The 26,770-nt window shown below is 47.0% G+C and overlaps 1 protein-coding gene across 3 annotated transcripts in view; it reads left to right on the forward strand.

Annotated features, from left to right (window-relative positions):
- LOC126548510 (proteasome inhibitor PI31 subunit-like) overlaps positions 1-26,770 on the forward strand; it is a 37,889-nt gene that overhangs the window by 432 nt on the left and 10,687 nt on the right. Inside the window, exons 2-4 of one of the 3 annotated variants that reach the window (XM_055063447.2) lie at positions 600-674; positions 5,471-5,629; positions 23,529-23,608. In XM_055063447.2, coding sequence (XP_054919422.1) covers positions 600-674; positions 5,471-5,629; positions 23,529-23,608 — 314 coding nt within the window. Of the gene's footprint in view, positions 1-599; positions 675-2,779; positions 3,255-5,470; positions 5,630-23,528; positions 23,609-26,770 lie in introns of those variants that run through there. The other 2 variants (XM_055063448.2, XM_050196728.3) reach the window with 2 other exon arrangements.

Consider the following 26,770-nt stretch of genomic DNA (forward strand, 5'->3'; position numbering starts at 1 on the left):
TGGTGTTCGGCTGCTAAGCATGATGTCGCGCGATCGAATCCCGGCCACGGCGGCCGCATTTCGATGGGGGCGAAAACACCCGTGCACTTAGATTTAGGTGCACGTTAAAGAACCTCAGGTAGTCCAAATTTCCGGAGCCCCCCATTACGGCGTGCCTCATAATCAGGAAGTGGTTTTGGCACGTAAAACTGGGTGTTTTTTTTTTTTTTTAATTTTGATGACCACAGTGTTGGGACTCTGTTTTGGCTGTCTTTTGCTTGCTTTTGTCAGCAAAAAGATCTGAAGAGGCTGCAGCCAATGTTAGTAGTATTGACAGTAAACACACTCAGTTTCTACTTTCTTAACAAAAAGTCGTTTTATGCATTCAAGCACAAAAGTAACTGGAACGCCAATGCATTTCTCCGCAAAATTAATTGGGGAATTCATATCTCGAAACTGGGGTCATCCTGAAAATTCGTTCCAAGTGGATCCGCCTTGCGAACTCCACGGCTAGAATTTGTAAATTGGAATACGGGCCATAATGTAATTAGTCAACAAGTTAATTAGTGAATTTTTGTTAATTAGTCAATTATGCATTTCAATATTTCTTTTTCAAGTAGCGTCAGCTGCATCAAGTAGACCACCTCATGAACAAGAATTGTGCTATCTGCCACAGGCAACGTTTAAGAATTTTTGTAAGTGTTCGCTGAAACACCCTGTATAATATGGCAACTGTTTTACTTCAGTTATTTGGTTATTAGGTATTTAAAGTGTACGTTTTCAGATACAATACTGCTGGATAACAGCTTTGTGGCAAGCAGTCTGGGGTGTGTGCATGCCCCAATTTATAACTGTTGAATCCTGTAGCTGTGACATTCATATTCAGTTGCTTAATGATTACAGCACAGTGAAGGTGTGAGCACAAAGAAGCAGCATTTTTTTTTTTTTTTGCACTGTAGCCACGAATGCAAACAACTTGTATAGCTATATACCAGGTGTGCGAGGTGGCTGAGGACATAATGGCGACTTCATTAATAGAAACAATATTTAAAACAAGAACCAATATAATAATTCAAAAATTTTTTGCATTGTTTCTTTTACCTCTGCTTTCTAAGGACGTTTCATAAACTTTTTTGAGGCTCAATTATTCCCTGAATTCTGCTTTCATAACAGCTGCATGTTCAAATCGGATTGTATGCGTTGATGTTGGGTAGTACTTCCATAATAGCAGGCTTTAGCGAGTTATTTAGGATCCTGTGGCTAGTTTGTTATTCTCCCTCTCAATGGTGCCCTGCATATATATTGGCCTAGCAGGTTTATATTCAGAGTAAGAATGGCAGATTGAGGGCGACGTGGCCATAGAAGTTCACTGCCACCCACTCTTGGGTGGTGTAGGTCATGTGGGAGCTATCAAATCAGTCACTTAGGGGTGGCACCTGGCGACATCGTGCACAGGAAGCTTTGCTGTTCACTGTACCACTTTAAGCTGCTCCACAATGACCTTATTTGACTTTTCAGAATTCTCACTCATCATGGCTTCCACCTACTGAAGAAGCAGCCGCCTGAATGGCGTCTGACCACTGGCAGCACTTATTTCTTTTTGTCTTATATGATAATTGGCCATAAGCTGTTCTTACCTCAAAAAGAAAGGGTTTGGAGGCATTCACAGAGGTGGTAATCTCGGAAGTCATTGTGGTTGGCGTGCAAGGCGACTGGGACGCATACAGATTCATCTCGTGTGTCCAACTGGAAGCTAATACCCAGTAATAAAGTGTTAGATTGGTGATAGAGGGATTGTGGAATACAAAGTCAAGCATCTAGGCAGGTAAAATTAGAATGCTAATAGTCTATGGCGATTCAAAGCCATGTGCTCAAATACCTCACGCACCCAGAATACTGCTACACTTTATACTTCCCATTTGCTTTGGAACATTTACTATTATGTGTAAAGGTTTAGTAGAGCATATTATGTAAGGAATGTTTTGCATTGTTCCTTAAATTTTGTGCTGCTGACCTCGAGGTTGCAGGTTGATCACGGCTGCAACTACTGCATTTCGATTGGGGGAAAATTCAGAAATGCTTGTGTACTTTGATTTGGGTGCACATTAAAGAACCCCAGGTGGTCAAAATTAATCTGGAGTCCTCCAGTGCGGTTTGACTAATAATAATATTAAGGTTCCGGAATGTAAAACCCAAAAATTTAATTGTTTTTGTTCTTTATGCCTACATCTGCATCAGGCCACAACTGAGCCATTTCGGAATCAAAGAATGAAAGTGATGTGTATTGTGGTGAGACCACTCTTACTGAATCCAAACATATCGGAGGCACCTCACAGAACACATTCATGGATGCATGTAGGGACATTTATGGTATTCAGTTTTGTGCAGTAGAGCAACAACTTATGTCTTTGTTGTACTGGCTGCTTCACAGGCACTGACTGCTGCACGCATGGAGCAAGTTCACACTCTCCTGTACATAAATTATTTTCATAACAGCTGCGTCTTGTCACATACCATGTCAGATCATGTCATTTCCAGTTAGGCTACATTATTTGTTCCATTGTTCTTGCTTTGCTTCTTCTCTCTTCACCTCCCTCAAGTGTGCGCCGAAAATTACCTCACATGGGAATGATGGATTTGTCTAATATTTGTTCTTTAGCCTTCAGACATTCTTGTGACTTTATGTGCTTTACGACCATTATTGGCCTAAATTTTCAAGCAACTTTATTTAAATGTGTGAAAGCAAAAAGACTATATATGCACAATAATTGTGAATTATTGCACTTATAAAGGAATCTTTTGTGGAATAATATCAATTGGCGAAGTAACAGTCATTTGAAGCCCGAAAACGAAGTTTAGGCAAATCCATACATTAATCATTACCATGCTGGCTAAAACCACGATCCTTGCAGCTCCCGTCGACACCAGTGACAGACTTCCCACTGGTAATTTTTGTAGGAAATTGTATGTGCTACAACCCGGCCATTTGTGGCGGCACCGCCGGACTCTGACAAGAGGTGCTTAGGTGCCCCTTGTCATTCATTGGCAGGTTCATGGAAGAGCGCCTATTGGCTATCGTAAAAAATTCTTGGCAGAAATTTTCATGGCTGCCCTGAGAATAGACACTTTCCAAAAAAAGAAAACAAAAAAAGGAAGACATGGCATGAGGCAGACATTGTCATAGTTAAATACATATGCACACACATTTACTCGATTTATCAGAGCAGAAGGGTGTGCATAGGCCTTGTGCACTGATGCCGCAAGCCATCTGCCAGGTGAGTTGTGCACATTGCGTATGTTTGCGCATACTGTTATGGCAGTGCGAGAGCATCTTTAGTAGAATAGAAATCATCAGTAGGATCCTTTAGCATAGTATAACCATATTACTATCACCATCTCAACTTTGTGCATGCTAGTTTATGTGCACAACACATATTGAAGTGTGCTGCACGGATTAGCTAGCAGGTGCAGGCTGGCAATGGCCGGTTTGGTGATGTTAGTATTGTTCTGCGTTACGTAAACAGCCTAGTGAATGCATGACACAGAATACGCTTGCCTGGTGTAGTAGTCAACTGTATGCTGATGATGAAGTTTCCAACTCTAGAAAATAGGTAAACGGTCCACTGTGTCTTTCCCACATATGTTTAGAAAATGCACAACAAATATCAGTACTAAGGCTGGGCGGTAAGTATTTGGTGTTGTCTATTCAAGATGGCTATGTATTTGAAAATGTTAGCTGAAGTTACCTAAGGCAAATAAGACAAGCACATCTTTGTATAATCATGTCTGCTGCTCTTGTCTGCATTTCACCACGCAAGTGCTTCACATGCAATAAAATTTTTGTTTTCTAGCAGCATAATCAATCACATTTATGCGTATGAAAACAGCGTGCAGGAAGTGCTGGCAACACACAGGCACAAGCAGGTGGCATCTTTTTATTTTTGTAAAAACCGCATTCTCTGCAGTGCCTATTTTCTGCAGTGCAGCTCGGTATAAGTGACAAGTCCCATTCATAAATTTTGAAGTACGTAGGTGCTGTCTATGCTGACTGAAAGGTTAGAAAAAAAGCATCCAGAATGTTTCGGTGGAATATTGATTTGGCTATTGTAAAAGGGGAAGAAAGTTCTACAGATGTTTATTTCATGTGCTTTATGTGTGTATGTATTTCTGTTCTCATCATAACTTGCACTTATAATTAAAAATGTGCTTTCCAGACATCTTAGATCCAGCGCTATAGTCCGTGTGATATTGCCACGATAACCGAACACCTTTGTTAGCTTTATGACTGTTTTATGTACTTGTGACATCTGTAGCCGCAATAGCACTGAGAAGTGCCCTTTCTTTGCTGCGTTCTTCACGTCTTGCCAGCAGGTGCTATGATAAAGCCTGTGTGATTCCACATCTGGAACATATATATGCTTTTCACTGCCACTTGCTGTAGGCGGTGCCTCAGTGGCATAGCCAGAGGGGCGGGAGGTAGACCGGGCATGTGTCCCCCTCGAAATTTTTGCGTTGGTGTGTGATCTGCCTATCCACTCCCCTCGCCCTCCCAATTCCCAGTCACGGGGGACCCCCTGCCTGAATTAATTTCTGGCCACACCACTGAAGCCACGTATCTAACTAAAAACAGCAGCACACAAGGCTCATACTAAACTCTCCAGTAGGTGGTGTAGTGCATGCGGGAATGTTGGAAGTCACCGAATGTTGAGGAGTGTGCACAAAAAAGTGTGTAGAGTGTTAGAGTAAGGAGCTCCATCCTTCTCGTTCTTTGCCTGTGTCCTCGTTCCCTTTGTACATTGTTTGTAACGAATCCATTCTGACTTGCCTAATGTGCAGTCGTCCTACAGGACTGTTGGAGTGATATTTGGGACCACATTATGTGGCATTATGAGAAAAACTGAAGTTCACTTTAACGTGTGCATGTATTACTGTCTTGGTTATGTAAGACTGTGCTAAGTAAATAACTTAAAATATATGCAAGTTGAACAAACCTAGCCAAGCCAATTGGTCATTCATGACTAAGTACCAAGAAAGAGTAAAAGGTTGTTATCGACACTGCTACGTTATAATCTACCTGAGTTGCTCGGCAAAAATAGATGGGACAGTTATTGTCTGGAGTGAAACAGCAGGCCTGATGAGAAGTGTGGAAATGTTGGTGTGATGGTGTTGACGCTTTTAGTATAGTGCAACACCTAAGTCACTGCCTTATGGTACAGACGACATAGGCATCATGCACTTCGTCTTGCATCTTTTGTAGGCGTTTTACATCTGTTTTTCAAACTGTCATCTGATTTGCTTTATAGAATATGATTTGTCAAATTGATAAAGGATGCTGCTTCACAAAAACACTTTAATAAATGCTATTCCACTTTATTAATGTTACATCTGACAGATATGAAAATGTGAACATGCACCCACTGTGCTAGTTTGTCATTACTCATGCCATTGTCATTGTAGGTGATGTTTCTTACAAGTAAAATGTCTATTCCAGTGGGATGGTAATGCCCAGCACTCTACTACAGAACTGCTACCTCCTGGTTGGAATGAAAACCAAGGCTCGTACACCATCCGATACATATCTGCTCAAAATAATGAGCGATATTTGCTGAAGGCAGTCCGAGCAGACAACTCTCTTCTGATTTGTGTCTTGGTAAGTACTTGGTGATACTTAAGCATTTTTTAAATGTGAACGTGAGCTTTGCTTGTTCTCCGAATTCAAAGAAGCACTGATTAGGTTTCCTGTCTGTTCTTTCCTTTCTGTGCCACACCTTTCTGCCAAGCTACCATGGATAACACTAATGTGGCAATGCGCAATTTTGTTATCTTGACTAAACACTCAGCAAGCATGAACTTGAACAGCTGCTGTATTGGTTTGGACTAAAGTTGTTGCATGTAAAGTGTGTTTGAGACTATAGTGGAAAGTATAAAGACTTTTGTTTAAGCCCCCAAAATTTATAGACCTAGTAAAAACTTGAAAAAATTCAAGGGGCACTTAGTTGTCCCTGTGTGGATGAATGCAAAAGAATTGCGACCACTGCGCTATGCTTATGCTCTTTCAGTCATTAACTAGTTCTTGGCACACCTAGTTCTTGGTTCGACTCCAACAAAGGTTGTGGGTTCTAGTGTGTTAATTAACTGCATCTTAATTAACTATGTTGTAATTAATTTCACCCTAATTAACACCAAAGGTCAAGGGCTCGTACCATTTTTGGACTATCGTGTGGTCACGCCAAGGCCGACAACTACACTGGATTTCCCCTTCGTGAGCCACATAATGCTTTCACCTTAAAAATTTGAAAAGTCCCCTACCAGGGTTTGCTGTATGATGTTGAATTCCAATGGTAGATCGAGATCAAGTTTTTCGGCTCTGTACGGAGCAATCCTATTCCAATGGCAAAATGAGAGCGTTAGTTTTGTGTTCCAATGACAGATTGGGATCAGCCACCGATTCCGGATCGCTCTGCGGAGCAATAATATTTGCTCCGCCAAGATCGGCAGATTTGACCGGAAGTCTATGTGGCGTATTTCCTTCAGCCACCTCTGCTTCCTGTCATGGTTGCCTGTTTCTGGTTGCGGGTAGCTATGGACAACATGGAAAACATGGATGCTACGTCGCGCCGTGTGTTTTTGTTCCTGCTCCTGGATAGTGACAACGCCGACTCGGACACTAAAGTTCCCAGGTCCAGTGATGATTCTTCCGATACGGAAGAAAAAGAAATGCACGGAATGCAGGGTGATCTAAAGGATGTGATAAGGCCTACCCCATCCACCTCTAGTCTAGCACCCTCCCACTTGAGTTCCCAGTGCTTTCCCGGTGATTTCCCGGTTTGTGACAAACTGATTCAAGCACATAGGATGGCACGGGCAGTCAAGAAAACCATTATGCCCCAAAATAACTATTTCTTTAGTCACAAATTTTAATGATTTGCTTGATGTATTTTAGGCAAGAATGGGGATAGATGCTGAGTACATGCCAGTAACTGTGGCCACCTTGGCAAAGGTGGTTGCATAGGAATTAGGTGTGTGCTGTGAGGAGTATGTTGGGGCAACAACTGGGAATTTATAGGTGCGTTGGTGGGTGCCATATGAAATTTACAAATTGCTGTTGAAGCCTTCTAAATGCTTCTTCAATTTAATTTTTGGATCATTACTGTAATAAAACATGTAAGCTGTGAGGAGTATGTTGGGGCAACAACTGGGAATTTATAGGTGCGTTGGTGGGTGCCATATGAAATTTACAAATTGCTGTTGAAGCCTTCTAAATGCTTCTTCAATTTAATTTTTGGATCATTACTGTAATAAAACATGTAATGTTTCTGCTCCACACTTCGCACTTGTATGCGGTAGATATTCTATATTCAGAGCAAGTCATTGAAATTATTGTAGTTCTGAAGTTTGTGAGGGTTAATTATTGAGTGCTTGCACCGTCAGTGGTGCTGGCACAACAGCTATGGCTTGGTGCAGCTGGTGCAGGCAGTGGAAAAGGTGCACAGGGACAAAGGAAATGTTCCATAGTAAGTAGAAACACTTGTACCTGCAGGTTTACTAAAGCTATAACAATGTGATGAACGTGAAGGGGAACCGAGCGATCCGATTTCTGTTAGTCACAACCATATGAAGCCAACAGTTATTGAAGCCAAGGAACGCATAGGGGAAATTATTTGTTAATTTAATTGAAATATATAAATGATAAAGGCAAGTGAAAGTAGATGAAAAAACAACTTGCTGTCGGTGGGAGCTGAACCCACATCCTCCACACTGCATGCAAGGCTCTTGCCTAAAATGTGTGAGAAGTTGAAATGTGTTCGTTAGGGAAACAAACCCCTCATACAACCTGCTCGTCAAACTGAGGTTCCTCAAAAAAAATTCAAATGAACTGCTCTTAATAATTCAGGAACTAGAAGCTGAGTCTTCTCCTTTGCATGATGTGTACTGCCTCCGTGTTGTGCTTCTGCAGAAGGGAGTAAATCTGTGGAATGACACATCTGTGACAACCTTTGCATGGATGTCGACTGCGTGCTTGACATTGTAGACAAGAAGTGCTGTGAAGTCATTAACAGCTCCCAAGAGTTCTGCACTGCTGTTGCAGAAAAGTGGAGCCATGTCGGCAGTGAAACATTCCTCACAAATTGCACTACACTGGCGGCTCACTCTGGTACTGCACTTGGATCGTCAACACAAACACGAAAGTGTAATTGCCAGCAGCATTGTATATTTATAAGCAGTTATCTGCCATTTTTCCATCGAAGCATGACACTCTCTTGCTGGCAAGTAGTGTCATCAGGCATATGCTGTTGATGAAATCATTCAGTCCCTAGTTCTCTAGAGGATGCGTGCCCGAGACTGGCCCGTCCCTTCACTTACTGCTCTGAATCTACTGGCTTTGCCTGTATCCAGTGCAAAGATCGAATGGGCATCCTCATTCTGTGAATCAGAAAGAGCACGCCACAATGACAGATTCAAACATTGGTAGATATGCATGCATCTATTACAGTAAGTGTTAGCAGCAATAAACCCTCCTGCTATTGTAAATATTGACTGTAAATAAGACACGTTTCTCTGGCTTTACTACCATCATTTATTTATTTATTTAGTTATATACTATATGTGTATATATATGTGTGTGTGTGTGTGTGCGTGTGTGTATATAACATTCAAAAAAGAAAGAAGACAAACATTATGGCATATGTTTTTACTGAGTTCACTCCGACGAAGGCGGGTCCTCCGACCGAAACGTCAGTAAAAACGTGCAATAATGTTTGTCTTTTTTCTTTTTTGAATGTTATACCTTCGGGTCTGGTGCAAAACCCTTCGTCTTGTGTGTGTGTGTGTGTGTGTATGTGTGTGTATATAAACATACACGAATACCGGCCACGGTGGTCACATTTCAATGGGGGTAAAATGCGAAAACACCTGTGTACTTATATTTAGGTGCATATTAACGAACCCCAGGTGATCCAATTTATTCCACAGTCCCCCACTATGGTGTGCCTCATAATCAGATGGTGGTTTTGGCACGAAAAACCCCATTATATGTACCGTATTTACTTGAATCTAAGCCGACCCCCCTAACGTCCAAAGTTAACAAAAAAAAATATATATTACCTCGAATGTAGGCCGAACAAAAAAAGCGAGGACAGCGTTCACAAAATGCAAACAGCATTTATTGAATCTAAACGTGCAGAGCTCATTCAACGTCATCGTCGCTGTGTTCCTTGTCGCTGTCACCTTCAAACAGTACACTATATCAAGATACATAGCCGTCTGGTCGGCATTGCCGATTTGCCCGAGGTTGTAGCCTGCCGCTTCTCTCTTTCGCAGCACGTAGCGCTGAGAAGCTATCAGCTTTTCTTCGAAATCGCTTGGCAGCTTCTGGGTGATAGAAGTGCGACGTCGGAGGCTGAAGCTGAAGTGCTCCATGAATTTCTGAAGCCAGCCCTGGCTGGCTTTGAAATCCTTTGGCATTAGGCCTCGCTCCCTCGAAAGTTCCCTAGCTTTCGCTTGATGCACTTCTGTTGTCACTGGAAGGGCAGCTGCTCTCTGCATCCGAACAAAGTCGGCCAAAACTGTCTCCACTTCGTAGTGACGGCCTTTCTTTGGTCCGCTAAATGCCATCCTCGTTGCAGCGCACGCAAAAAGCTGCTGTCGTTGTCCCCTCCAACGACGGACGTTTTTCTCATTGACACCGAAGTCCCGCCCGGCTTGAAGGTTCGGTGATGCCTTTGCGGCTATTGCAACTTTACGCTTGAAAGCGGCACTGTAGTGGCATCTCCTGCTTGGTGCCATCGCGATAACACCACGCCGCACACCGATATGGCCGACACAACACAGGTAAAAATGGCGACCTCGCTTGTGTACGGTTGGCTATTGCCACAGCTAGTAGCGGCTGCGATACTGACTTTTCTAGATGGCGCTAGCTATGCACCATATTTAGCACTTTCAATAAAAAACTGGCGCGCTTTTTAAAATCCCCGAATCTAGGCTGACCCTAGAGTTTGGAATATGATTATTTGAAAAAAGCTATTGGCCTAGATTCGAATAAATACAGTATATGCTGTTTTCGTGGTATGGCCGTATCTAAAAAGGTCGAAAAACTATTTCATAGTGATGTAAAAAAAGAAAGCTCCGATAAACTCAGATTTTTGCTGAAAAAAACCGAAAATAACTCCGAAAAAGACCTTCTGATTCTTTCCCAAAATAAACATGAAAAATGCAGATCCCTACTTATCACTTGTAGATCAGTGCCCATTTATTCTTGGTGTTGTCTTTGTATGTAAGAGTAATGTTCCTATAGAATTTGTGACTTCTGTCTTTGTACACTGGCTGTTCTTGGTTTTGAAAGGTTAGGAAGGCTGTGAATGTAGTAACATTGCTAATTCAGTCACATTGGTGGGTCTCTGAAAGCCCTGCAATGATAGCGCATCTGAAATGTCACAAGATCTGCTGTGGTGTTGCCTTAAGACACACGGGACACCTCATTCACCGTCAGTATCATCATCAAACATTATATGCATTGCTTTGGTGATATCCTGCTTATCATCTCCCAGGCTTGTTTAATGGCATTACTGAGCTATGCTACTGTTTATACTTGAGTGCCTTAGTAACAAAACCAGATGTAACTCTTTGTGGTACTGTCTTGCTGCCTAGTGACACTTACTATTAAAATGAAATATTTCATGCAAGTGCAAGGTGGAGTTTTATTTCTTCCAAGGAATATGTCCAAGAAGTTTGTGCTAGCAAGGTCGCCTAGTAACTGTTTCATAGCATTGTGTTGGTTTGTGGCATCGCATGAGGAAGTTCACTTGTGAGGCCCTCAAATTTTCTATTAACAATAGCTTAATCACTCGTGTACTAGTATGTGTAATAACCACTACAAGCAGGGATTACTGACATTATATCAGGTACTCTGCTTTGGCTGTTTCTTGTTTGCAGCCCTTTTGTTATCTTTGTGAAAACTTGTGTTGCATACTTCTGTGGAATTTGTGGGGATGCAAATTCTGCATGATAAACACTTCACTATTGGTAGCTGTCATAGCTTTGGCATAGATTGCGTTGTAATGGTACTCAATAGCAACTGCAGTACTCGCTGGTATTCTACTGAACAGCAATGCTTGTGTTCAAAATTTCACTGTGTCTTGAGGTATGTTCTGTTAAAAGCACAGATTTCCGATGTGAGGATATAGTCTTGTGTTTGTGCTTTTGACTTTTGTGTGATCAATTAGTTCGTACACATTTTATTTTATTATCTATCAACTTGCTCAGGTTCAATTGACAAACATTCTCAACACTTCATTTATATGTTGTTGCAGGAAGAAAGCAGGCCCGCGAGTATAAAATAATGTATATTTACAGCTGGTGTATATGGCGTTCAGGCAACTGCCAGACTTCGTCTTCCTCTAGTTCATGTCACCTTCTTTCCCTTCACCGTAACATCACCCTCCCGGCAGGGTTAGCTCTGTCCCGGTGCAAGTTATAGAGCCTCACTTAATGGGGGGACATAGGCCTTGAGCCTGGAGACGTGAACAACATCACTGGTGATATTGGGAGGCACTGAATGCTGACCGACTAGGGCGATTCCGTATGTCACGCCGGACAGTTGACATAAGATCTGGTACAGAACAGAATAACGGGAAAGTAGGTTTTCCGACAAGCCAACGCGACATGAAGGTATCCAGGGAAGGACAGGGGAACCAGGTGAAAAATGGTGGTCTCAGTGCCGAAGGTCGTAGCGTCACTTTTGAGAAGCTTGTGAGACCGTAAAGCGATGATGGGCGACCTCTCGGCCATGGGTGGCTAAGCCAATAGCATTGTGAGCGTAACCAGCGCTGGGTGATTGTACTGTGGAAGGTATCAATGTGTCGAAGGGCAAGGTGGGGTCGCAGCCATATAGAAGGTAAAATGGTGAAAATCCGGCAATGTCGTGACACGACGAGTTATATGCGAAAGTGATGCATGGTAAAGCGACGTCCCAGTCGCAATGATTGTTGGAAACGTACATGGCCAGCATTTCAGTGAATGTGCGGTTGAGTCACTCGGTGAGGTCGTTCATTTGAGGGTGGTACGCGGTAGCAAGCTGGTGTTCTGTAGAACAGGAGCGGAGCAGATCATCGACGACCTTCGATAGAAAGTAGCGCCGCGATCCATGAGTAACTGGCGAGGGGTGCCGTGGTGCAGGATGATGTCGTATAGTAAGAAGTCTGCAACATCTGTAGCACAGCTGGTTGGCATACCTTGTGGCGTAATCTGTTGCTACAGCAATCCATTTGTTTCCTTTAATGGGAATTGGAAAGTGGCCAAGGAGCTCAAGGCCCACACACGGAAGAAGGGCTCGGAAGGGATATCAATTGGTTGAAGCAAACCAGCAGGAGGCATAGCAGGCGTCTTCCGGCGCTGACACAGGTCGCAAGAAGTGACATAACGGCGCCCAGAGCGATAAATGCCGGGCCAGAAGAAGCTGTGCCGCAGGTGGTCGTAAGTACGAGTGATGCCCAGATGTCCAGCAGTAGGAGCGTCATGAAGTTGCTGGAGCATGGCCAGTCGAAGGTGTTTTGGAAACGACTAGGAGGAGTTCCGGACCATCGGGACGAATGCTACGACGGTATAAAGTTCCATCGTGCAAGGTGAACATCCGGAGGGACGGGTCATCATTGTGTGAGGAGCTCAGACGATCCATAAGTGTTCGAAGAACAGGATCTTGGCGTTGCTTGTCGCCAATATAGAGGAAGCCGGAGAGGGACAGAATACTGATGTCCGAGTCTGCATCGGTATTGTCCAGTTGATCCATGGGATTGTGGGACAGGCAATCAGCGTCTTTATGCAGGTGCCCTGACTTATACATAATAGAAAATGTAGATTCTTGTAGACGCAATGCCCTGCGTGCAAGTCGTCCAGTTGGGTCCTTCAAAGAGGAGAGCCAGCAGAGGGCGCGATGATCGGTTAGGACGCAGAAGCTCCGACCGAAATGGTACGGTCGAAATTTTGCAACCGCCCATATGAGCGTGAGACATTCCCTCTCAGTAATGGAGTAATTTCGCTCGGGCATGGAAAGAAGGCGGCTGGCGTAAGCGATGACACGGTCTTGACCCTGTTGACGCTGAGTGAGGACAGCGCCGATGCCATGGCCACTCATGTCAGTTTGTACTTCAGTGGGTGCAGAAGGGTCAAAGTGTGACAGAATCGGGGGAGTTGTAAGCTGCTCAATCAGGGTAGAGAAGGCTTTCTCCTGCAGTGGTCGCCATGAGAAAGAGACATCTTTCTTAAGAAGGTCAGTGAGAGGGTGAGCAATGTTGGCAATTTTTTTTTACAAATTGCCGGAAATAAGAGCATAAGCCCAGAAAACTATGGACATTGTTTGTTGAGCAAGGTACAGGAAAATTTTGCACGGCATGAACCTTCTGTGGATCAGGTAGGATCCCGGCGGTGTTTACGAGATGGCCAAGCATGTTAATTTCACGGCGACCGAAATGGCACTTGGAGGAGTTTAGCTGAAGGCCAGCCCTATGAAACACGAAGAGTAGGGTCGTGAGGCGCCTCAGGTGGCTCTCAAAGTTCGGTGAAAACACAATCACATTGTCGAGGTAACAGAGGCGTGCAGACCACTTCAAGCCACGCAAGAGAGAGTCCATCATGCGCTCGAATGTAGCTGGCACATTGCATAATCCAAAGGGCATGACTTTAAATTGGTACACACCGTCCGGTGTGACGAAGGCAGTTTTATTGCGGTCCATCTCATCGACGCTAATCTGCCAATAGCCGGAGCACAGGTCAAATGATGAAAAGTATTGGGGTCCGTGAAGGCAGTCAAGAGCATCATAAGTGCGAGGCAGGGGATAAACATCCTTCTTTGTTATCCTGTTGAGGTGACTGTAGTCAACGCAGAAGCGCCATGAGTTGTCTTTTTTCTTTACTGAGACAACCGGTGATGCCCACGGGCTACTGGAAGGTTCAATTATGTTCTTGTCCATCATCCTGTCTACCTGTTTCTGTATAATGGCCCTTTCTGTTGTGGAGACACGATATGGCCTACTATGAATGAGGTTGGCGTCACCGGTGTTGATGCGATGCGTGACAACAGGTGTCTGGCCCAGTGGACGGTCCTCCGAATCAAAGATATCCCGATAAGATGACAGGAGGTGACGAAGAGCTGTTGTTTGCTCGGAAGGAAGGTCAGGGGCAATCATCTTACAAACATCGTCCGCAGGTGTCGAGCATGAAGGAGTGGGTGACAAAGGTCCGTTGGTACTGAGGAAGGATTCAGAGGTCAAAGAAGAAATCTCAAATCCTTCCAGAGGAGTGATATGCGCTATGGCGGTACCGTGTGCCTGACATGCGACAAAAATCCAAAATTGAGGATGGGCACGCGAGTGCAGTTTTCGCGGATCCGGATTAAGGTGCTCGGTAGGGCAATATTGCACGACAAAACCACGTCAGTAAGCGGCGACATGACGTATGCACCATCAGGTACGGGAGGACAGGGCGTCAGGAGGACATTTGTAGCCACCTGTGGAGACAGCCTTGCAAACTCAGCAGAACATAAATGGTGTGAAGCAGAAGTTGTTGCATCGGCAGGAAGCGGCAAATCCAACTGTACAACACCTGCGGAGCAGTCAATTTGGGCAGAGTGTTTTGAAAGGAAGTCGAGGCCAAGAATTAGGTCGTGCGGACAGTGCTCAAGGACAATAAATAAAACAACGGTATAATGGCCCCCAATGGTCACACGTGCTGTGCACATTCCAAGAACAGGTGAAGTACTCCCATTGACAACTCGCACAGTGCACGGTACAGTGGGCGTCAGAACCTTTTTGAGCCTTCGGCAGAGAGCAGCGCTCATAGCTGAAAACTGCGCTCCTGTGTCAACGAGAGATGTAACAGGCACGCCATCAACTTCAGTGTCCAGTAGGTTTCAACGTGTAGGTTTCCACGTCTCAACAGAGAATTTGTGGGCCGGGTCGGAGTTGCAGCTTCACCTCCGGGAGATGCACCGCCTAGTTTCCCGAAGTGAAGCGACGGTTGCAGACGGAGACGAAGAGTGAACGAGAGGAGAACGGGACCTACAACCTTGTGGAGACGGGGAGCGGCTGGATCTTGGTGGAGCACTGTCGGCGTTGATGTTCCTAGTCGGCGTATAGGGTGAGAAAGTACGATTGTCTGGCACTTGGCGGTAGTGACTCGGAGACTACCACGGAGGAGGCAACGACCAGTGGTTGCGGCAATGATGGGCGATGTGTCTAATACCGTAACAATTAAAACAGATGGTTCTATCGTCCACTGTGCGCCAGTCAGCTGGGTTGCGACAGAGTGGCGAAAAGCTTAGCATCTGGGAGCGAGCTGCCGGAGGAATCTGGTAGGTGTTTGTATGGCGGACCGAGCAGAGAGATTGAATGTTCAAACTTGCTATTTCCTCCCGAACGACTGCTTGTATAAGGGAGATAGTGGGCACGCTTTTCCGACAGTTGGAATGAACTGGAGCCGGAGCCATGGCCTCAAGCTCATGGGGAACGATGCACATTATATTGTCACGTGGTAGTGACGTTAAAGAACACAGTAGCAGTACTGTGAAAGACAAAACTACCTTTATTGGGCGAACCTGTGCCCACAAAACAGGCTACACTTAAAGCACAACGAAAGTGGCGAACACAGTCGGCGATCGTCGAAAATCTGATCAGCGGGTCAAGCGCGTCGGCTTTTATACAGCAGTCGTCGAATGTTCCAGACTAATCGTTCGGACCCGCGTGCCTTCCACAAAGTTCTACAGCATTCGCATCACGCGATGAAAGCATATAACACAAGGTTCGGCGACAACAGACAGCCGCGTAGAAGCATCGATAACTTTCCAGGAACTTCGGATACATGCAGGGGCGTCCCGCGCTGTGCGATTACATTTGTTAGGCGGCGAAACGTGGTCGCCCGATAAAGTACATGTGTCAATACCCCCCTCTTAAAAAGCATCGACCCGATGCTGCACACAAATGAAAGTAATAAAGAAAAACACCCGTAGCAAAGAAAACAACAAAATAAGGAAGTTCGTCAGCGTCCGTAAAAGGGTTTAAGGCGCACCACGTGGACCACTTCAGATCGTGCGCGGCGCTGCTGTGAATGCGAAATGCCGTCTGGCACGACCTCATAGTCCAGCACGCCAATACGTCGGATGACCTTGTAGGGTCCGAAATAGCGCCGCAATAGTTTCTCACTCAGTCCTCGTCGGCGTATCGGGGTCCATACCCAAACACAGTCACGGGGCTTGTACTCCACGAATCGTCGTCACAGGTTGTAGTGTCGTCTGTCGGTACGCTGCTGGTTCTTCATCCGTAGGCGGGCGAGCTGTCGAGCTTCTTCGGCGCGCTGGAGATAGCTAGCGACGTCAACATTCTCTTCGTCAGTGACGTGGGGCAGCATGGCGTCGAGCGTTGTCGTCGGGTTCCTGCCGTAAACCAGCTTAAACGGCGTAATCTGTGTTTGTTGCACCGCCGTATTGTAAGCGAAGGTTACATACGGCAGGACCGCGTCCCACGTCTTGTGCTCGACGTCGACGTACATTGCTAGCATGTCGGCGAGGGTCTTGTTCAGGTGCTCCGTGAGACCATTCGTCTGCGGATGGTAGGCAGTTGTCCTCCTGTGGCTTGTCTGGCTGTACTGCAGAATGTCTTGGGTAAGCTCTGCTGTAAAAGCCGTTCCTCTGTCGGTGATGAGGACTTCTGGGGCACCATGTCGCAGCAGGATATTCTCGACGAAAAATTTCGCCACTTCGGCTGCGCTGCCTTTTGGTAGAGCTTTAGTTTCAGCAAAGCGGGTGAGATAGTCCGTCGCCACGACGATCCACTTATTTCCGGAAGTTGATGTCGGAAACGGTCCCAACAAGTCCATCCCGATCTGATGAAAAGGTCGGTAAGGAGGCTTGATCGGCTGTAGTAATCCCGCTGGCCTTGTCGGTGGTGTCTTGCGTCGCTGACAGTCTCGGCATGTCTTGACGTAACGGGCGACATCGGCGGTTAGGTGCGGCCAGTAATACCTTTCTTGTATCCTCGATAGCGTCCGGGAGAAACCGAGGTGCCCAGCGGTCGGATCGTCATGTAGGGCGTGCAGTACTTCTGGACGGAGTGCCGACGGAACAACAAGAAGGTAACTGGCGCGGACTGGTGAGAAGTTCTTCTTCACAAGTAGGTTGTTTTGAAGCGCGAACGAAGACAATGCACGCTTAAATGCCCTAGGGACAACGTCGGTGTGCCCTTCCAAATACTCGACTAGGGCTTTTAGCTCCGGGTCTCCTCGTTGCCTTTCGGCGAAGTCTTCCACGCTTATTATTCCAAGCAAGGCGTCGTCATCCTCGTCATTGTGCGGCGGCGGGTCAATGGGGGCGCGTGATAGGCAATCAGCATCTGACTGTTTTCGTCCAGACTTGTATGTTACAGTGATGTCGTATTCTTGTAGTCTGAGGCTCCACCGTGCCAGCCGTCCTGAAGGGTCCTTTAAGTTAGCTAGCCAACACAACGCGTGATGGTCGCTGACCACTTTGAATGGCCTGCCATAGAGGTAAGGGCGAAATTTCGCTGTAGCCCAAACGATGGCGAGGCATTCCTTTTCGGTTGTAGAATAATTGCCCTCCGCTTTTGACAACGACTGGCTAGCGTAAGCTATCACGTTTTCATGGCCATCTTTTCTCTGGACTAGGACGGCACCGAGGTCTAGGTTACTGGCGTCAGTGTGTATTTTGGTATCGGCATGCTCGTCGAAGTGTGCAAGTACGGGCGGCGACTGCATGCGTCGTTTGAGTTCTTGAAATGCGTCGGCCTGCGGCGTCTCCCACTTGAACTCGACGTCACATTTAGTTAGCTTTGTCAGCGGCTCAGCGATGCGTGAAAAGTCCTTGACAAATCGCCTGTAGTAGGCACACATGCCAAGAAATCTACGCACTGCCTTCTTGTCAATGGGCTGCGGGAACTTTGCAATGGCAGCTGTCTTCTGCGGGTCGGGGCGGACTCCAGACTTGCTGATGACGTGGCCTAGAAACAGAAGCTCATCGTAAGCGAAGCGGCACTTTTCTGGCTTCAGAGTAAGCCCTGATGACTTGATGGCCTCTAGTACTGTCGCAGGCTGCCTCAGGTGATTGTCGAAATTTCCGGCGAAGACGACGACGTCCTCCAAGTAAACGAGACAGGTCTGCCACTTCAATCCTGCTAAAACCGTGTCCATCACGCGCTGGAACGTTGCAGGCGCCGAGCACAGTCCGAATGGCATAACCTTGAACTCGTAGAGGCCATCTGGGGTGATGAAGGCCGTCTTTTCGCTATCTCTTTCGTCGACTTCTATTTGCCAATAGCCAGACTTGAGGTCCATTGACGAGAAATATTTAGCGTTGCAGAGCCGATCCAATGCGTCGTCAATCCGTGGGAGGGGGTATACGTCCTTCTTCGTCATCTTGTTCAGACGACGATAATCGACGCAGAAACATAGGGTTCCGTCCTTTTTCTTCACCAGGACAACAGGGGATGCCCACGGGCTTTTCGACGGCTGGATGATGTCGTCGCGCAGCATTTCGTCGACTTGTTCTCTTGTAGCCTTACGTTCTCGCTGCGAAACTCGGTAAGGGCTCTGGCGGAGTGGTCGAGCGCACTCCTCGGTAATGATGCGATGCTTGGCGACTGGTGTTTGTCGAATCCTCGATGACGTCGAAAAGCAGCCTTTGTATCGTCGGAGCAGACTTCTCAGCTGCTGTTGCTTAATCACGGGGAGACTTGGATTAATGTCGTAGTCTGCTTCGGGAACCATGGTCGTCGGGGTAGATGTGGCGGAATCCGAGAGGACAAACACATTACTGGTTTCCAGAATTTCCTCGATGTGCGCGATCGTCGTGCCCTTGTTGATGTGCTTGAACTCCTGGCTGAAGTTTGTCAGCAGCACTTCAGTTTTCCCTCCATGCAGTCGAGCGATCCCTCTTGCGACGCAAATTTCACGGTCTAGCAGTAGACGTTGGTCGCCTTCGATGACACCTTCTACGTCAGCGGGTATTTCGGTGCCGACCGAAATAACAATGCTGGAGCGAGGTGATCGGGGGTATACGTCCTTCTTCGAACTTGATCTTCGAGCACACTCAAGGCGTGGTGACTACGAGGGCTTTCCGGCGGTATCGCTTTATTTTCCGACAGCGTTATTGACTTCGACTTCAGGTCGATGATTGCGCCGTGTTGGTTCAGGAAGCCCATACCGAGAATGACGTCTCGTGCACACTGTTGGAGGATAACGAAGGTGGCAGGGTAAGTCCGGTCATGAATGGTTATTCTTGCCGTGCAGATTCCAGTCGGCGTGATGAGGTGTCCTCCAGCGGTGCGAATTTGAGGGCCTTCCCATGCAGTCTTAACCTTCTTCAAGTGGGCGGCGATGTGTCCACTCATGACGGAGTAATCAGCCCCTGTGTCCACTAAGGCGGTAACTGCGTGGCCATCGAGAAGCAAGTCGAGGTCGGTGGTTCTTTGTCTGGCGTTGCAGTTAGGTCTTGGCGTCGGATCACGGCTGCGTCGTGTTGAACTGAAGCTGGAATGTCGCGTCGTCAAGTCGTCTTTCGTCGGTGTAGTCGTGGCTTCCTGACTTCGTCGGGACGGCGGCGGGTCGTTATTATGTCGTCGAGATGGTCTCTTTGTCGTCTTCGTCGGTGGCGGAGGATCTTCATCAGTTCGACGAACAGCAACCACACCTCCATCGGTTGCTGCTTTTAGTTTTCCAGATATGGGCTGGTACAGCGGCCTCGGGCTGGGCCGGTGTATGGTCGGCGCTGCGGCGACAGGTAGCGGCCTGGTGACGGCGAACGGGACGGCTGTCGAGGGCTCCACTGAGTAGCGGCGAGGTAATCGGCGATGTCACGTGGGCGTTCGCCAAGCTGTGGACGCGGCGCGTTGACGGCGAACCCTCTTAGTCCCAAGTCGCGGTATGGGCATCGGCGGTACACATGGCCGGCTTCTCCGCAGTGATAGCAGAGCAGGCGGTGGTTGGGGGCTCGCCAAATGTCCGTCTTCCTCGCGTATGTGTGGTGGGCGACGGGTGGGCGTGCTGGTGGCGCCGACGGCGGACGACGGAATTGCGGCGTTACAGGGCCCTGGCGCGGTCGCGGAGGGGGACCTTGACTGCGGGCGACGGCGGCGTAGGTCATCGCTTCTGGCTGGGGCTGCGATGATTGTGGTTGTACCTCAGGAAATCCAAGCGATCGGTGCACCTGTTCTTTCACGATGTCGGCGATCGAGGCCACTTGAGGCTGCGACGAAGGCAAGACCTTGCGCAGTTCTTCGCGCACAATGGCCCTGATGGTCTCGCGCAGATCGTCCGTGGCCAGTGATTGAATTCCTGCGTAGTGGGTAGAGCTTGTACTGCGGTTGAATTGACGGTTCCGTATTTCGAGTGTCTTCGCAATGCTGGTGGCCTCGCGAAGGAACTCTTCTACGGTCTTCGGTGGGCTTCATATCATTGCGCCGAAAAGTTCTTCCTTCACACCACGCATGAGAAGGCGGACTTTCTTCTCCCCGGGCATATCCGGGTCGGCGTGGCGGAACAGACGGTTCATTTCTTCCGTGAAGATGGCAACTTTCTCGTTGGGTAGCTGCACTCGGGCGTCTAGCATGGCTTCGGCCCTTCCCTTGCGCACGACGCTTGTAAAGGTGCGCAGGAAGCCACTACGGAAGAGGTCCCATGTCGTCAAGGTCGACTCCCGGTTCTCAAACCACGTTCTGGCGGCATCTTCTAAAAAAACAATTTTAATTAAATTATGGGGTTTTACGTGCCAAAACCACTTTCTGATTATGAGGCACGCCGTAGTGGGGGACTCCGGAAATTTTGACCACCTGAGGTTCTTTAACGTGCACCTAAATCTAAGCACACGGGTGTTTTCGCTTTTCGCCCCCATCGAAATGCGGCCGCCATGGCCGGGATTCGATCCCCAACACCATAGCCACTGAGCAACCACGGCGGGTCGGCATCTTCTAAAGCAAAGTATACATGCCGCAGCTTGTCGTCAGAGTCCCAGTTGTTAAAAGTCGCGATTCGTTCGTTGGTCTCCAGCCAGGATTCTGGGTCTTCAGTTGCTGCTCCATGGAAGGTCGGTGGGTCCCGAGGTTGTTGTAGGATAACAGGGGACGCTGGGGCAGCCATTCGGGTTGTTTTGACCACGATCTTCTTTGTCGGCTCAGGTAGAAGTCCGTGCTCTGGGGGCAGTCCTTGCAGTCTGCGGCTAGCACGCTGGCCTTGGGCGATGTTGGTTTTGTCCTCGGGCTTCGGGCTTGGATCACGGCGTTGCGGGGGCGTTCGGTACATGAACGCACTAGCACCTCCACCAGATGTCACGTGGTAGTGACGTTAAAGAACACAGTAGCAGTACTGTGAAAGACAAAACTACCTTTTATTGGGCGAACCTGTGCCCACAAAACAGGCTACCCTTAAAGCACAACGAAAGCGGCGAACACAGTCAGCGATCGGCGAAAATCTGATCAGCGGGTCAAGCGCGTCGGCTTTTATACAGCAGTCGTCGAATGTTTCAGACTAATCGTTCGGACCCGCGTGCCTTCCACAAAGTTCTACACCATTCGCGTCACTCGACGAAAGCAGATAACACAAGGTTCGACGACAACAGGCAGCCGCGTAGAAGCGTCGATAACTTTCCAGAAACTTCGGATACATGCAGGGGCGTCCCGCGCTGTGCGATTACATTTGTTAGGCGGCGAAACGTGGTCGCCCGATAAAGTACACGTGTCAATATCTTCCGGTCCTGTCAGCTGAACGAACTCCAGCGGGTCTTCGCAAGATGATGTCGCGGCGGTATTGGGCAATCTGTCGAAAGTTTGAGCGACGCGGCGGCCCTTCGCTTGTCGAAGTGCCGGCACTCCTTTATAATTGCATCCACAGTGCCACAATCCTTACACATCAGGAGGTTGAAGGCATCATCTGTAATACCTTTTAGTATGTGACCAATCTTGTCTGTCTCGGTCATGTTGTTATCAGCCTTGCGACAGAGGGCCAGCACATCCTTTATGTACACTACATAGGATTCTGTGGGCGTCTGAACGCGGCTTGCAAGTTCTTTTTTTGCTGCCAGCTGACGACCAACAAGTCTGCCAAACAGGTCTCGCATTTTGTTTTTGCTGACATCCCAGCTCGTTAGGTCAGCTTCATATGTATCATACCATTGTTTCGCAGTTCCTCACAGATAAAATATCAGGTTTGCTAGCATCATTGTTGGATCCCACCTGTTGTTGTCGCACACTCGCTTGTACATCGTAAGCCAGTCCTTGACGTCAGTGTTGTCCATGCCACAAAATGTCTTCGGGTCCCGCAGATGAATGAGGATGACTGTTGGCACGGGCTTCTGAGGCATTGTCAGTTGTGTCCGTTGATTTGCCAGTGTGGCGACAGGTAGATGACGTCCGCTGCGAAGTTCCATGATTGTACCGCGCACCTTCCACCAAAATGTTGCAGGAAGAAAGCAGGCCCACGAGTGTAAAATAATGTATATTTACAACTGGTGTATATGGCGTTCAGGCAATGGTAAGTCTTGGTCTTCCTCTAGTTCATGTCACCTTCTTCTTTCCCTTCACCGTAACAATATATATACTTTGAAGGCTAATAATACAATGCAGTTATATGTGTGCATTCCTTAGCACGTTATATCCTCTTCTGCTAGCTGTTTCATCTATGACTGTCTCTAAGGGCTAAAGGAGTGCTGACACGAAAATCTTGGATCGTGCTTTTCTTTTCATTTTTAGGTAGCTGTCAACTAGATAATTACTCATACAATAAGAAGGTTCAATTCCTCAAGACTGTCAGAAATAATTATCCACACTATCTTATATGTGACCAGTTCAAAATGTGTGCCAACTGCAGCAAGACTTTGGAAATGACGCAAGAGGCTGTTCAAGTCGCCAAAATCGGAGGTTATGGTTACGTGGCATCGAAAAAAAAAAACTGAAGCACAAGCTCGGTGCAATAATTGAAGGCCATATTATCTCTTCTTGTTGTGTGCTTCTCTGGAAATGCAGGGGGATCCTCTCTCTTATCTCATTGAGTATTGAATGGGCTCAGCTTTTAGCAGCATTTTCATTGTGTGTTTGTGTCAGAAGTGTCTAGTACCTCGAGACTTGTGCATCAGGTTCCAATGACGTGAATACCCTCCTGTTCACATTTGAAGCCATATTGCACTTCACTTATGTTAATTAAACGTTCGCGTAATTCACTGTTTATTGCACTATCAAGGAATTGCTTCATTGCATAGTTACTGGGTTGACAGCTATCCAGAAGATACAAATCAAGGCAAGCTTTCTGTCAATACTCCTTTAAGAACAGTCAATTCGAGATAAAATGATTACTTTTTTTTTTTGCTAGCCTAAATTCACTGAGCACAAGGCTTGAGTTGAATGGCTTCTTTACACTGCATAAAATGAAGTTTACACACACTGGTGTCATTACAAGTATGTGGCATAGTAATGTTCGCTTTTGCTGCTGCTGTAGAATATGGTAAGTGGACAACCCATATGAAAATTGTCGCATTTTCTTTTTTTTCTTTCTTTTTCGTTCAGAACATTAAAGAGGATAAAACAGCGTCAACTAGTCTGAATGTTGGCAAGTACGTGTCTGAGGAATACAAGGACTGCTCTCGGTAAGCATTCAGCTGTTGAAACATGTGCAGTATGTACATTTGTTTTCATTTGTTAATGTTGCAACATATTCATTATAAGTAGGGTTATTCGTTCTCGGGTTTTATATTTTTTCAAATTCGGGGGTAAAAATCAGGCGTTATTTTTCGGCTTGATAATAGGGGAGAAATCAGGTTTCTCGTGGAAAAATTCCGCAATTCGGGTTTTATCGGGTTAAATTTGCAAACTAATAATTTATTCGATTTGCTGTAACCGGTGGGTAACAATTAGGGCTAGATTTTGGGCTGCTTTCAAAAAAATATTGCAAAATTTGGCGTTTCTTTGGTAATTAATTATTACTCTCAGTGAGAGGCAACGGTCAGTTTTGAGAAAAGAAACATTTTATTCACGAGGGCTGGTCATCGACGTTCTACACGTCCTTATTAACATACATAATCATCTGCATGCGCAACATCTCGGTTTCCATACGAGACCTGTCTGGTCTCTGCAGGTACCTTAGCTGAGAGAATGTTCGCTCAACGTCACTGCTGCCATTAGCTAGGCACAACAATGATAACGCTGCATTTGCTAGCCTTGGGTAAGGCACAGTTGCGTCGTTCCAAAAGTCCATCACTTCAACACCTTCATTTGTGGGGCTTGCTTCCAGCAAGTACTGGTTGAACTCCTCGCGAAGCGAGCCTACATCGTCCATCACGGGATTAAAGAGAGGTCGGTAGTCATCAAACGACTGACTCAGCAGCCGCTTCTGGAACGGATCGAGTACGGCTCCCAGTTTCCACAACGTCAACTGGTTTTCTTCTTTGTCTGAGACGTTCCGTTTCAAAGTGCAGTCCCATTTTGTGGAGATTTTGGCGCAAAACTCTTCACAACAAGTTTTTACTAATGTGGCACTGCTCTTAGGCAACATAGACAAAACACCTTTCGCCTGATCACTTTTACCGATCATCGTGGAAAGCTTGTTGGCAGTCTGCTGTAGCTTGACGTTTACGAGGTGATCGAAGCTTGGCATGAGGAGTTCTCCGCTTTCAAGCGTTTTCTGGACATCTAAAAGAGGCTCAAGTGCATCTCTCATTTAGACTGCCTTTGCATAAAGAACCTCTTTTTCAGAAAGTATCGCTCGAATAGCTTCCGCTTTGGTGCTATCATGCGAGCATTCAACAAGTTCTGTTAATGAGCTCCACATTTCTATGACGACAACAAGCGCTTTGTAGAAGCTTTGCCATCTGTTCGGAACTACAGAAGGAGGTTTCTTTGCATCAGCGCCAAACAGGCTATTAGAGGCACATATTTCGATGTACTTTTGGTGCAGCTTGTTAGCGTGCTTAAATAATGCTCCAAACTTGATCACTGCTGATCGAACATCAGACACGCAAGGTGACGAAATCGCATGGTCAACGCTCACATGGATCAAATGGGCTAAGTACTTTACATGCAAGATGTGGATCGCTTCAGCTTCGCAGATCTCACGTACCATTTTTCGTATGTACTCCGCGGAATCTGTGGCTACGGCTACAACATCCTTCCACGTCTTGCCCGCAGTAAGGAGAGCCTTGTCGACTACCCGGGAAACTGTGTAGCTGTTCGAAGCATTAACTCTGTCGACGTCGACTAAACAAACCTGCTTCTTTTTTGCTTTTTGACTATAATAGCACAGCAGAGTGTTAATGGTAGGCACTCCGGTTATGTCAGGGGATTCGTCGACGATAACACTCACTTTAACGGCTTGCATATAATCACGGATTTTCGCCATGTCCTTGTCAAAAGCTTCTTTCAGGTATTTAATCTGAAGTCGCCGTCCAGTCGGCATAGTTTTAGCGGCCTTGCAGTATTTGCGTACGAAATCCCCCAGAGGTCCGTCCACCTGATGCATGCTGATTCCACTGTACGCCAGGGCACGAACGAAGTCGTGAATCACGCCATCTGCTTCATTTTCTTTCGCACGCTGCCTACAGAAGAGCGTTGGCTGAGATGTTCCCGCCTTTTCAGCTTCTTGGACCGCCATCTTCAACTTCTTATGACGCGATGGCGCGAGATGCTCGCGAATTCGGTCGTAGGGCTTCTTCGCTGGATCGGTGACCATCTCGGTGTTGCAGTACTTGCACACCAGCGCGCGGCTGCCTTCAGAGTCTTTTGTTGTAGTCTGTAAATCCTCGTGTTCTTTGCACCAATCATCCAATGTCTTTCGTTTTCTTCCCATCGTGAATGCTAGTCAGTAGTGCTGCGAATGCACGACGTGTAAATATCGCCGCCGCGCGTGCCCAAGCTGCAGGCGCTGTGTTCGGGACTCCGACGTTAGATGGCACCACGGGGCCTGCAGTCAACGATTGTCTGTCTGTCGGCCGCTTTGGCCGCCTCTCGCCTGCGCGTCAGCTGGAGGCACAGCAATTCCGTGGGCACAGTTGTTTCAGAAATCGGGAAAAATCGGGTTTTACCCGATATTTTAGGAACACGTTCGGGGTGCAAAAATCGGGTAAAATCGGGTTTTACCCGAAAACGAACAACCCTAATTATAAGTGATGCATGACAAGTACAAGGATCTAAGCAAGGGAATGACAAGGATGCAGTGCTCTCATTACTGAAGAAAATTTATTTTGGTGCAGGCACCAGCGTTTAAACAGAAAATAATACAGCACATGACAAAATTTAAAAAAAATGACCAAGCCTTCCCCTACTGGAAAATGGGAATTAGCGAAGCTTGTCCTGCATGCACCTAACCTTCGTCACGGTTAAGTAACCCACGAGTAACTGTGCTGGATTGCTTCGGCCTCCCGGTACTTCAGCTCGGGATCTTCTCGTTGCTGTCAGATTGCCTGTGCTGACAGGCAATCGGGCGGCTCTAACGGGTGGAATGGTGCGCTGACGGCAAGCCCTTTCACAGGTGAGTTGTCGTTGCCGCTCGTTGAAGGCTGCCGGTTCCTTTGGGGAATGCACAACGCATGGCCGTCCCATCCATCTTCCGAAAAGGAACTGAATGAAAATGAAGCCAGCGGCAGCATGCGTGAAACCCTTTCCTGCCTTTTCCCTCACCGGCAGAAGTAAAATGGCTCTGATTGGTGGTTGCACGCGTGGCGTGAGCGTGTGCCTATGCAGCTGGAATCCTTGCTAATGACTCGCGCTCCGGCGCTGGCACAGCTGGCAACTCTTCAAACCACCCTTTCCCACAG

This window comes from Dermacentor andersoni, chromosome 1 (genome assembly GCF_023375885.2).
Source record: "Dermacentor andersoni chromosome 1, qqDerAnde1_hic_scaffold, whole genome shotgun sequence".
Taxonomy (NCBI): Eukaryota; Metazoa; Arthropoda; class Arachnida; order Ixodida; family Ixodidae; genus Dermacentor; species Dermacentor andersoni.